This window comes from Pteropus vampyrus, unplaced genomic scaffold, assembly GCF_000151845.1.
Source record: "Pteropus vampyrus isolate Shadow unplaced genomic scaffold, Pvam_2.0 Scaffold47, whole genome shotgun sequence".
In the NCBI taxonomy this organism is placed as follows: Eukaryota; Metazoa; Chordata; class Mammalia; order Chiroptera; family Pteropodidae; genus Pteropus; species Pteropus vampyrus.
This window is the reverse complement of record NW_011888828.1, coordinates 3,159,765-3,173,521: the sequence shown is the minus strand read 5'-3', so window position 1 is coordinate 3,173,521 and position 13,757 is coordinate 3,159,765. Positions and strand designations below refer to the sequence as shown.

Below are 13,757 nucleotides of genomic sequence, written 5' to 3'. Positions count from 1 at the left end.
ACCATGCTGTCCTTTCACTCTTAACTAAAGCTAAGTCAGTGCTGGGCCATGGTAGCTGCTTGGTTAAGTATCAGTGAACGGAATCCGCTCGCCATGTGGATTTGAAAAACAATATATCACATGGGAATGCTCATTCTTCATCATATCATGTGCACCTTTAACTATTAAAACTGCCACAATTATGCACTGGAGTAACTCCAAGGCGTCTGGTTAACTGCCAGCTCAGACCGACTTGGCAGAACCAAGAAATCTGGCTACGTCCATCCTCTTTTTCGGTAAGAAAAATAAAGATACGTTCTACTCACAAAGGGGAGGCTGAAGTTTCCAAATGCGGAGGGGACCCATTTTAAGTAGGTAAATTTCCCCAACCTGCTGAAATTCCAATCAAATCAAGCTTAACTTGAAATATTCCTTCTTATCTTGAAATATTCCTTCTTAACTTTATTCTGTAGTTAAGGCTCTCACCCTTGCTCCTTTCAGAGAACTTTCATTAAACAAAAGAACTTTCTGCAAGAATAATATACTAAGAAAAAGCAATACATAATAACAAAAGTGCTCTGAAATTCTGACTATTGTCGATGCTATAATATACACACAGGCACACAGTTGCTAAGGTAGAAATTCCATAATAAAAAAAATCTATGTGCCCCTTGTAACAGATAAATTCTGTGGTGACCAGCCAACTGAATAATCCCAGAATCATCTCCTGAATCTCTTTGCAAGCCAATGCTGTTATTCTGCTCCTGCTAAACCAGGGCAAAGGCCACATGAACAGCCAAAGCTTGACTACAGATAAAGGCAAATGCAGGCAGTAAGAGGAGGAAGTTCTGCTTAACTTATGGAAAAGTATTCAAACCTCCATGATGCTACACAAACCACTAGGGAAGTAGAAAACCACCATCCGGCCCAAATCACACGAGTAGAACTCCCCTTGTTCTAGCCCAAACAGGCTGGCCCGCTGGTGAAAAGAGCTGTCAGGAGAAGAACTCCCTGCTTTGCCAGGGAAAGGTTTTCTAAATCCACCTAGAAATATTGCACTTGAACTTACAGGCTTGGCTGAGTTGCTGGGATGTGATGAATATCTATTCTTTCCCCTTGGGTGGTTTTTGTATTGGATGAATAACATGGCAAGACAGATTTCTGTTTGTCTTTTCGTGTCAGTGCTGTGATGAAGCCTCTCTGAGCTGGAACCGTACTCCACTGGGGTATCCGTGGTTTCAGTACACAGTATGAAGCAGACATGAAAATCTGCGATTGTGATAGGATGAGCTACAGGCAGAGGGGCTGAGGGAGGCTGAGCTGCTGCCGCCCAGAGAATGAGGGATCAATAAAAAGTCACACATGGGTGCCCGCTCTGGCTCTTTATATTAGAAACCCGCTTTTAAGGAAAAAAACCACACAGCATTCTAGGTAAAGTTGTCTTAGTTTTTCTGTGAGATTGGCAAAGGCTAGTAAGGTTGGCACAGATCTCAGAAGTCCCTGGTGAACATGGCAGTGCGGCCATCCCGTTTTCTCAGGAAAACAGTGGGCCAGTGATTCCCTTACATAAAAACCATTCTAAGAGCAACGCAGAAAGGCCACTGTATTAGGGGACCCTTAATGTCCTTCTTAAAGGCAACGAGCAAGTGTTTGACTCAGCACTAATATACTCTTCATCAGACAGAGCTCAAACTGTAGCCACACAGTACGTCAAGTCTCCTGGCCAACTGCAACTCTAATTGTTCCTTCAGAGATAGCTAAAGCAGCAGGAACAACTGGTTCTGTCTTTCGGATAATACCAGACAGTCTTTACAGCTCTATGACCAGGAAGCATCCTTTTCACATTTTAATCAAATTTCCCAAAGCATTCAATTACATCCAGAGCCGATGCCAGGTCAGCCTCTTATACGCTAACAGGGACCCTCCACCGCTAATGGATCTGTCAGCTGGTCAGTGCGGGTGTGAGGCAGACAGAGGGCCCACCTCGCCCTCACCGCCTGCTCTGGGAAGTCAGCCTGATTTACTTTTTCATTGGGCCCTGGAAGCAATGGGCTCCTAAGCTGTTGTTCGCATTCTGCCTTCAGAGATGATAAAATATAGGAAGACTATCCAGTTGGAAAAGGATAAAGGCCGATTTCTCAACTGCCATTCTTGTTCTAAGTCACACACCCAGTGAACCTGATAGGGATGAAATTAGCTGAACTATATTTGGAAGTAGAATGTAACTTGATAAAGACAGATTCCCAGTGGCAGATTCAGAGAAGAAAAAGCCCACAAAGTATAAGCTGGAGAACAGCTGGTTATGTGGCACAGAGTGACCTGGCAGCATAGGGAACCTAGGTTAGCAATCCGGGTGAGGTAAAAGGCTGTCAAGAATATTTCCAGAACACTTACGAGACACAGAGATCAGCGGCCAGGCCTGTGGGGAACCTCACACAGTTGCTGCTGCTGCTGCTGCTAATGATATTAGTGAGTTTTAACAGCAGTGACAGCTTAGGACAGGTGCCGGGCACTGTCCTAAATGCTTTCTCTACATTAACTCATTTAATTCCAACAATGAGCCTATGAGGAAGGTACCAGAAAAACTCTCCTTTACAGACAAGGACACTGAGGCACTAACTTGCTTAAAGTCACACAGCAAGAAAGCAGTAGAGCTAGGATTTGAACCACTACAGTCTATGCTTTTAACCTCCACGTTTCGATGTCTCTGAGGAAGGAAATGTCACATGCCTGCCTTCTTGGGGACCGATACCAGTGCCAGGTATGATGTGAAGCAACCTGCTCATCAAAAGAATGCCCTTTCCCATTGCTTCCATTATTTTACTTCATACTGTCAGCTGTTCAAAGGTTCTTAACACATTAAAAATGTTGCAAAGGCCCTCAGCAATTAGCTTAGAAATTAGAGAAAATGACAAGTTCACTTTCCACTTTTGCCAGTGTACACCAGACCACGTGGCACCCTGCTGTGGCAGGACACACACCTACTCCCAGATCAAGGAGGAAGACAGTGACACCCTTCCCCACCCAGAGCATCTCTCCCGCATCCCCTCCACACACTTCCTCAGAGAAATTACAGTGAACATGCTCAAACTAGGACACCATCCAGCGCCTTTTGACATCCATCACAGGTAAACCCCACTGCGGCCTGTAGTCTGGGCATTAAGCGCACTGCATTTTACTGAGCTCCAACTGCTCTCATCCAGGTGACTCATGTGTGGCTTTGCACCTAACTGGACAGGTCATGCCTACGATGGGAGCAGCTGACTGCACAGGAGACCCCGCATCTGTGGACTAAATGACAGTGGCTTCAACTGGGCAAGACTCTCATATGTCATGACATGTCATTTTGTGGAGGTGCAACCTGGAATTGCATCCACCTGCTGTGTGTGGCGGGGCATTAGGGTGGGTATCCACTGAGCATTTCTGGAGACACTGTAAGAAGGCCCAGCATGTGCCTGATGGGGGCTCTGCTGTTTCCTCATTATGCCTGTGAATTTGGTCATTCTAACAAAGAGAGAAAAACAGAATGCAGACCCACCAACTTAATGAAAAATGGCCCCGGAAGTAACACCAAATGCTAGTGTAGGGAAAGAAATGGAAATTAGGTAAGGCGGCTCGAGAGAGTAGTCGTCTGGGGCAGAAAGCAGAAGCTATGACTAAATTAAGGATTAAAATGTCCAGCGAGGCGGTGACTTGGATCTGTGCTGCGAATGAGTCCTCTGTTTTTCATGGAAACAAGTAGTGGCTGTGGAAATCTTAGAGGGTAAAAAAAGGACTCATCCAGAGGAGTCTTTAGTGGGAAAAGAAAAGGTAGTTAATTGCTGGTGTGAGGCCAGCACAAGAGACGTCACTCTCCACTTGAGTATGTCAGGAGGAAGCCAGAATCTTGAACCATCAGTGCTACTTCGAGGAATATAGGGATCTGCAGAAGCTCTGAAACTGACCCAAAAAAAACTGAGGGTACGCCCTCTAGGTCTGTCCCAAGGATTAGTCCTATTCTGGTTCCCATGATTTCCACCCTTGGGTCATGTTCCCAGCAGGGTTTGTGAGCCTCTAAAATCAAAGCAAAACTCTGGTCCCAACAATTTCACTTGTGTTCTGTCCCCAGCAAAGCTGGGAAGTACACACATCTGAGTTCAACTCAGAGACCCGGTTCCATTCAAGGGTTTTCTCACCTACGATTGGCTTAGACTAATAGGACAGAGAACTTACATTCTCTGAGATACATTAAATCTGAGAGAGATCTGAAGGAGACCAGTTTGGGGTTAAGATTTGCCCTTGGATAATCCAAATCCAAATAATTCAGGTAAGAAGAGTTCATAGTGGACAGGCATAATTAGATGACTGTATTTGCAGGAGTGGTACACATAAAGCATGTTGTCAAGAAATCAATTCTGATTATAATTGCATTTTGGTGTCCTTAAAGACACCGTTGTCCAGTGGGTTCAACACAGAGGGAAGCTACGCTACTCCACAGCAGCCTTCTGCTAATTATCTCCAAAAGGAAATGAGTTCACAAACAGGAAATCAGCCTCCAAGGTACATTAGCCCCTGTGAGTCCCCAAGGCTGGGCACTCGGAACCCTCACTCCTCCCTGCACTTTTGCTCCAATGGGCATGTCCCCAAGGGATCAAATGGCTGAGCCCAGAGGGTCCTCATCTCTGAAAGGCCTTTGTCACTTACATCTGAAATAAATGAATCGTTGGTTCTGCAGAAATTAGAAGATGCATATTTTTATTCAACTTTACCAGAACAAACTATTGGTTATTTTTCCAGTGCATAAACTAACTGTGAAAATATCCTTAAGCTGGCAAGCACTGGGAAGAATATTATAAAATGAATAAAATCAGTTTTGAAAATTGCATGGAGCTGAAATATGGTGAGTGATGATGTTGACCAAATGGAACTACCTTCAACAGTAGTTAAGAGGGTGAGTACTTTGCTCCCCAGTAAGTCTGGGCAGTCTAAAACCAGTCAATATGGTTTCAGATGCTTTTCCAGACTTTTAGCTTTAGAGTAGTACTGCCTCTGGGATATATAGATATTTATCAAGGGAAATTATTTTATAGGCAATTCATCAAGAAAGAAAACCAGGGCATTTCAAACTTACTAGAGACTCAAAGCAAAACTCTTTGAAAACAATCCATTTAACAACCAACCATAGTCACATCTTTTGTTTCTTTGTCCCTTGGAGACACCTTAACCTTTTCTATAATGTCAGAAACCAACGATTATGACTTTAAATGGGGAATAACCAGCTGGGGAAAATGAAGTTGTTCAAAGACTACACATCTTGAGGCTGCATACAAATACACACAAATATGGCAGCACAGGTCACCGATCTGGATGGTCACGATCACATCTTCCTACAGTCTCACTGGGGCCATGCTGAATTTTCCTTAACATCTTGCTTTGTCTGGCTCTCGACGTGTTAACATTGCTCTTTTTTCTGGCGGCATTTTCTTGAGAGTCTGCTTGGCTGTATTTAGACTTTAGATTCAGTGAAGATTCTGCTATGTCTATTATCTTTGGGGTAAGTAAATCATATCCTTTCTTTCTTCAGCTGGGAGGGTATCAGCTACCTCTACAGAGCCCTCCCAGCTCCCAAGTGTCAGAGGTGAGATCCGGAATCAAGAGTACCTATCTTAGTGTTTTAACCTCCTGTCCTGTAGGGCTACCCAGGAGAGTTAAAAGCAGCACAGATAAGATAAAGCTCTTACATTTGACAACAGCAAAGGGCACGAGGCAAGTATAGCAGGCCCTCAAGAAACACTAAGTTGGAGATGCTATGCCATTTCTTCACTGAAATCTCCCATTAAGAGGTGAGACTGAAATCTGTCTGACTTCATACACAGCCAGTCGTCCTGTGAGCTCGGATCTGTTCCTTGCCATGTGCCGAGCTACATGACAAGATCATCCCACAAACCCCACACGCTCTGCCCTATGGGGAGACCCTTTTCAATAATTCAGTCAGCAGGAGCCAAGTATCTAAGGCAGAAAGTTTAAGAAACAAAATAAAGTTACAGAGAAGACTTTCCATTTCTTTTCTCTGACTTAAATTTTCTACTTGGAAAATGGACATAATTTGTTTTTCTTTGACACTAATTTTTACTAAAATTAGTGGACAGCACTTTCTTTTTATTTATAAGGCAGTCTCGCATCTTAAAATCCAAGAGGGGTGGCCAAAAGTTTTAAATGACTGATGTTCTATGGCTGTGCTTCATGAAGCATTAGTGGGGCTGATAAAGCATCCATGGTAAGAAAAGTTAAAATTCTATTTTCTCTTTTAAGAAGTCCAAAACACCAAGGAACTTGAAAGATTATTTTTCTTTGGCACTGTGGCACATTCTACATGCAGGCAGGCAGTAGAGCTTAGAAATGAAGAGCCTGGGCCCTCCCCGAAGTCAGCCGGATCTTACCTTAGCTCCCCATAAGCTTGGGGAAGTTATTTAACGTCATACACTCAACCACAGTAGTTACGTTTCCTCACTTGTAAAATGGGTAGAATGATACCACGTACCTCAGAGGGCTGCTGCAGGATAGATTAAAAGGTGGGCTGCTTTAAACTGCAGAGCAGACTGTCAGTGAGCAGCCTTTTTTATGTGCTGCTTAGGCAAATGACAATGTTTGCCTTTGCTGAGTCAGGTAAGGAAGAATTTAGGAAGAGATGCCCCCAAAGACATCACCCTGGGACTGTTTTCTAAGAAAACATATGCGCATAATCTTGATCATTCTAATAATTACCCTCGGATATACTGACTCAGAGAAGGACTTGCTATGCTATTAGAATCTCTCATTTTCTAATACCTGGATCTCGGCTTTGCATTTCTATTTTTCAATCCTTACGAACGAGGTCAGAAATCAAGGCAATTTGACATAACATATGGAAGCAAGGTTAGTTAACTAGGCTGAAGTTTCAGATGGGCAAGATATTTTTTACGTGGCTGGAGAAAAAAAACAGTAATACAGGTTTCTGTTGGGAGGGGATTATCAAGAGGGTTGAATAGAAAAAATCACAATGTACATTTGGATGTACATTCAAATGAAATCAGTTTGAAAAACTAGTCAGAGACCAAGTGACCTGTATCTGGTCACAGTCCATGGCGTGCCTGAAGTGGCAATCCAGGACTTCTCACTGAGTTCAGAGACACAGGTACCATTCCATAATCTGCTGGTTGTCAGACGGGTGGTTTGTGCATCTGACCACCGTTGGAAACAGAGAGGCTTTCATCAGGAACACTATACCTCCTGGGACTTTCATGAGTATTGTCACAGAATCCCAGGCCTTCACTCATCCATCCTCCATTCACTGATCAAAGATTCACTGAGTGCCTACTATGTGCCAGATATTGTGGTGGATGCTAAGATATTAGAATTCTGTAACTATCAAGGATAGGTTAGCAATAAATAATTCAGTGCTTACTACACAATAAAATGACAAGATAAATTAAAGACTAGAGTTAAATTCTGATATTATTATTTGTGAGTAAGCATGTGTGGGGGTATGTGCTTAATGCTTAATTTAATAAGCAATGCAAAGGCATGGAGCATGGAGCTGAAGCTCTGCAAAGCACACCTCCACCACCGCTATTTATCTAATGAATACTCCTGGGCACTCTTTAAATTGAAAGATGGTTCATTAGATTTGTGCATCTGCCCTTCTCAGCAATCTGTTGTGTTTCTGATGAAGGCAGGAAAAAACAAGAACATATTTTCGTGTATGTTATGAGTCACTCAGCTTCCAATGATTACAAAGCCATAAAAAGCTCAGGATGCCTAATTTCAGGAAAACAATTTGTCTAAATCATTCCCTTTCCATTCCTATCAAGTTCTCTTCTCACTCACCTTAGCGATCTCAAGTACTAGCCCTTAAAAAAAAAGATAACCAATCCCCTAATATATTATCTTCAAGCTATAAAAATAAGTAAATTTTTAAGATATCAAAAAATGGGTCTCTTCAAAAATGGCTCGAAAATCACCTTTGTCTTGATGTTTTCTCCACTTGTTCTAATCAAGGCAATCACTACCCGCTCTGGGTTCCTCTCCTGTGTTATACATTTATCTATTGCAATCTGCTCGAAGAGCTGGTTAAATTGTAGTATCTGCTGTGTTCATGTAAACAAGCTCTTCGAAAGCAAAGAAAACATCCTAATAACAAAAAACTCTGTCCCTGTCTCAGCACCTGCTACGTAAGAGATGTTAATAAAAGTGCTAAACTGACGAGATCAAAGGTAGGTATCCTAAAGGGGAACTTAAACTATGAAAACATAAACTCATGTATTTTCCACCCCCCAGCAAACATTCACGCAAGGCCTCCTAGGTACCGACACTGTGAAAGGCACATGAGTGGTGACGAGACACAAACATGGCTATGAGTGTGCCCCTGCTCTCAGAGAACTCACTCACAACCAGGGCAGGCAGACACTCCCTGCTCGTCAGAGGCCAAGTGTGACAATCCTATAGAGATGCTCTCTGAAGGGGACATCTATTTTCAGACAGTGCTCTGAAGAGAAATAGCCATATTCTTGGGAGGGGATTCGGAAAGGTCCTTTCACTTATCTTATGAAGAAAGTTGATACACAAAAAGAATTTTTAACATTCTATTTAGTGGATTCTTTACAGAAATCATAGTCTTGGGCAAAGAAATGGCCAAGATATCCAGGTTCATCATTCACTACCTCCAAGAGCGGCCTTTGTTTGCCTGGTAAAACTGCGAGTGGAGAGAGCTAACTGACACCTTTAGCCTTGGTTCCTGTCCTCCATTCCCTACAGAATTTGGCAGATATGTCCTAAAATGCAGGACTGGAATTTAGCATTTAGTATTTATTCTGGAATTTATTTCTAGTGGGCTGGAAATTCAAGTGGTCAAGATAGTGGGGAAGATGTGTAAGACTAAAACGCAGTCTTGTTAAATCGACCTAGGAAAAACACGGGTTAAAGATGTTTGTACAAGATGTTGGCTGATTCACACAAAGATCTGGCTTTTAGCGCTGCTGCAGTGCTCGTCTCTGCTGAGAAATAGAGCAAGAGGATGAAACGACCCTTGTCTTAAAGGTGCTGAACAAGATACACTAATAAATAACTAAAATACAGTGATAGAAGTGCCACAGAGGTAGCAATAAGCTACCCTGGCAGCCCATAAGAGACAGTGATCAACTCTGCCTCAAGTATGAGAAAACAATCATGCTTAATCATTTCTGATAGCAAAAGAGGAGTTTTCATGTGTGATTCACTGGATACTTCTCAAATTAACTGATTTACAGATGATAAAGAGAAAAATCATTTATTCAACAAACATTCAATTGCCTACCTTGTACAAGAAATGGCTGGGTTGCTATTATTGAACTGTATACATTTACATTTAAATATGTATATCCTAATATCCCCATATATTTGTTATTGGTCAATTAAAATGTAAAAATCCAGTTTCCAGAGATTCTGCTGCTCCCAAAGTGTAGCATATGCCTAGTCCCTGAAAGACACAGCAGCAAAATGTTCCGCTTCCTCCCCAGTGGACAAGTCGAAGACAACTGTGATACAACGCTACACTCACTGATGCCGGATCACTTTAATGTTGCCATGACAAAGAAAACTGCAAAGCCCCAAGCAGCTTTGAGAAAAAATGGAAAAATGCCTACACAGATCTCAGTGGTGTCAGATTCTCTAATGCTCTGTTCAGATGCATCCTCAAGCCTCAAAGGACTGACGCTTTTCGTCAGTTTTTAGCATTTTGTGTGGAATAAATGTTTTCTTCTACATTTATTGGTAAAAACGACTGGCTGGCTTTTGAGAACCTAACTTCCTGCCAGACCCTGTCATGGTTCAATACTGCTAAAACCCTATACATGGATTTTTGTTTATTCTGCAGACACATGGAAAAACACTCATCCATAACATCTGGACTGTCTTCAAGAAGCCTCCATGGATGCTGTGAGCAGCCGTTCATTTCTACATAGATGAAATGAGACAAGATTCTGCTTCCGGTTTTATGAGGCGCATCTACCAATAAGGGTAGCGAACGAAGTTTATCACACTTTAAAATTCTTTTCAGAAGCATCTATTGTACAATTACCCTCTCCACTCAGAGCCCACACCGTACAATGTTATCCTACCTGCTGAGCTGGATTTATCTGAGCTTCTGATCAATACCTACCAGCAAGGTGAGGCTGTGTTCCGGCAGCATCCCGTACTGTTGAACGAGCTTCTCCCGGGTCACGCTGGGGAGCTCAGGGAGCTGCTCTCGAATCTGGTCGATATTGATCACTTGCTGTGGGTCTGCGTTGGCAGGCAGAGACGCTGAGTCGTAGAGTACCAGAGGCGGAAGGTTGGGTTCAGGAATAAACCTGGCCAGAAAGGAGACAGGGCCTGACTCTGAAGTATTTAGTTTAATAAGAAAAATACCCTATTATCAATGTGAAAGTTTCTGTGTTTAGAGGCCATATTACTTGCAAATATTTTCTAATGTCTTACAATATCGATTCTCTGTTTTCCAGGAGCTAGCCTTTGCACAAGTGTAAACTATAGCTTGAAACTCCAAAGCTGCCACTCTGTGCTTATGAAAAGCCATAAAAAGCTCAGGATGCCTAATTTCAGGAAAACAATTTGTCTAAATCATTCCCTTTCCATTCCTATCAAGTTCTCTTCTCACTCACCTTAGCGATCTCAAGTACTAGCCCTTAAAAAAAAAAATAACCAATCCCCTAATACATTATCTTCAAGCTATAAAAATAAGTAAATTTTTAAGATATCAAAAAATGGGTCTCTTCAAAAATGGCTCGAAAACCACCTTTGTCTTGATGTTTTCTCCACTTGTTCTAATCAAGGCAATCACTACCCGCTCTGGGTTCCTCTCCTGTGTTATACATTTATCTATTGCAATCTGCTCGAAGAGCTGGTTAAATTGTAGTATCTGCTGTGTTCATGTAAACAAGCTCTTCGAAAGCAAAGAAAACATCGTAATAACAAAAAACTCTGTCCCTGTCTCAGCACCTGCTACGTAAGAGATGTTAATAAAAGTGCTAAACTGACGAGATCAAAGGTAGGTATCCTAAAGGGGAACTTAAACTATGAAAACATAAACTCATGTATTTTCCACCCCCCAGCAAACATTCACGCAAGGCCTCCTAGGTACCGACACTGTGAAAGGCACATGAGTGGTGACGAGACACAAACATGGCTATGAGTGTGCCCCTGCTCTCAGAGAACTCACTCACAACCAGGGCAGGCAGACACTCCCTGCTCGTCAGAGGCCAAGTGTGACAATCCTATAGAGATGCTCTCTGAAGGGGACATCTATTTTCAGACAGTGCTCTGAAGAGAAATAGCCATATTCTTGGGAGGGGATTCGGAAAGGTCCTTTCACTTATCTTATGAAGAAAGTTGATACACAAAAAGAATTTTTAACATTCTATTTAGTGGATTCTTTACAGAAATCATAGTCTTGGGCAAAGAAATGGCCAAGATATCCAGGTTCATCATTCACTACCTCCAAGAGCGGCCTTCGTTTGCCTGGTAAAACTGCGAGTGGAGAGAGCTAACTGACACCTTTAGCCTTGGTCCCTGTCCTCCATTCCCTACAGAATTTGGCAGATATGTCCTAAAATGCAGGACTGGAATTTAGCATTTAGTATTTATTCTGGAATTTATTTCTAGTGGGCTGGAAATTCAAGTGGTCAAGATAGTGGGGAAGATGTGTAAGACTAAAACGCAGTCTTGTTAAATCGACCTAGGAAAAACACGGGTTAAAGATGTTTGTACAAGATGTTGGCTGATTCACACAAAGATCTGGCTTTTAGCGCTGCTGCAGTGCTCGTCTCTGCTGAGAAATAGAGCAAGAGGATGAAACGACCCTTGTCTTAAAGGTGCTGAACAAGATACACTAATAAATAACTAAAATACAGTGATAGAAGTGCCACAGAGGTAGCAATAAGCTACCCTGGCAGCCCATAAGAGACAGTGATCAGCTCTGCCTCAAGTATGAGAAAACAATCATGCTTAATCATTTCTGATAGCAAAAGAGGAGTTTCATGTGTGATTCACTGGATACTTCTCAAATTAGCTGATTTACAGATGATAAAGAGAAAAATCATTTATTCAACAAACATTCAATTGCCTACCTTGTACAAGAAATGGCTGGGTTGCTATTATTGAACTGTATACATTTACATTTAAATATGTATATCCTAATATCCCCATATATTTGTTATTGGTCAATTAAAATGTAAAAATCCAGTTTCCAGAGATTCTGCTGCTCCAAAAGTGTGGCATATGCCTAGTCCCTGAAAGACACAGCAGCAAAACGTTCCGCTTCCTCCCCAGTGGACAAGTCGAAGACAACTGTGATACAACGCTACACTCACTGATGCCGGATCACTTTAATGTTGCCATGACAAAGAAAACTGCAAAGCCCCAAGCAGCTTTGAGAAAAAATGGAAAAATGCCTACACAGATCTCAGTGGTGTCAGATTCTCTAATGCTCTGTTCAGATGCATCCTCAAGCCTCAAAGGACTGACGCTTTTCGTCAGTTTTTAGCATTTTGTGTGGAATAAATGTTTTCTTCTACATTTATTGGTAAAAACGACTGGCTGGCTTTTGAGAACCTAACTTCCTGCCAGACCCTGTCATGGTTCAATACTGCTAAAACCCTATACATGGATTTTTGTTTATTCTGCAGACACATGGAAAAACACTCATCCATAACATCTGGACTGTCTTCAAGAAGCCTCCATGGATGCTGTGAGCAGCCGTTCATTTCTACATAGATGAAATGAGACAAGATTCTGCTTCCGGTTTTATGAGGCGCATCTACCAATAAGGGTAGCGAACGAAGTTTATCACACTTTAAAATTCTTTTCAGAAGCATCTATTGTACAATTACCCTCTCCACTCAGAGCCCACACCGTACAATGTTATCCTACCTGCTGAGCTGGATTTATCTGAGCTTCTGATCAATACCTACCAGCAAGGTGAGGCTGTGTTCCGGCAGCATCCCGTACTGTTGAACGAGCTTCTCCCGGGTCACGCTGGGGAGCTCAGGGAGCTGCTCTCGAATCTGGTCGATATTGATCACTTGCTGTGGGTCTGCGTTGGCAGGCAGAGACGCTGAGTCGTAGAGTACCAGAGGCGGAAGGTTGGGTTCAGGAATAAACCTGGCCAGAAAGGAGACAGGGCCTGACTCTGAAGTATTTAGTTTAATAAGAAAAATACCCTATTATCAATGTGAAAGTTTCTGTGTTTAGAGGCCATATTACTTGCAAATATTTTCTAATGTCTTACAATATCGATTCTCTGTTTTCCAGGAGCTAGCCTTTGCACAAGTGTAAACTATAGCTTGAAACTCCAAAGCTGCCACTCTGTGCTTATGAACTAGTGATGGATGAAAAAGGCACAACATAGGGCTCATGACACACTATGATGCATAATTGTGGATAAAGTATGTATTTCTAAAGATATGTGCTGGAAAAAGTAGGACCAAATGAGAACATTTACTTATCAGGGAGGAAGATGACTTCCCCCATTTTTAAGTTCCACTATTTTTAGCAGAATTTGTGTAATAAATTGAAAGTCAAATAAGAAAACATTCTTTCTTGAGAAGAAGAAATGAATGGATTTTGCCTAAATAAAATGTAGAAGCTAGTTGGGGAGGGAGAAAGGGATGAAAAAGCAGAGTACAGATTTTTAGGGCAGTGAAATTATTCTGTATGACACTGTAATGGTGGATATATGTCATTATATATTTATCAGAGCCCATAGAATGTATGGCATAAACAGTGAACCC

General features: G+C 42.1%; 1 protein-coding gene across 2 annotated transcripts in view; it reads right to left on the bottom strand.

Moving 5' to 3' along the window:
• GATB (glutamyl-tRNA amidotransferase subunit B) overlaps nucleotides 1–13,757 on the bottom strand; it is a 90,258-nt gene that overhangs the window by 26,857 nt on the left and 49,644 nt on the right. For both annotated transcript variants that reach the window (XM_023530206.1, XM_011359388.2), the window contains one exon: nucleotides 12,939–13,128. In XM_023530206.1, the coding sequence (XP_023385974.1) occupies nucleotides 12,939–13,128 (190 nt within the window). The remainder of the gene's footprint in view (nucleotides 1–12,938; nucleotides 13,129–13,757) is intronic.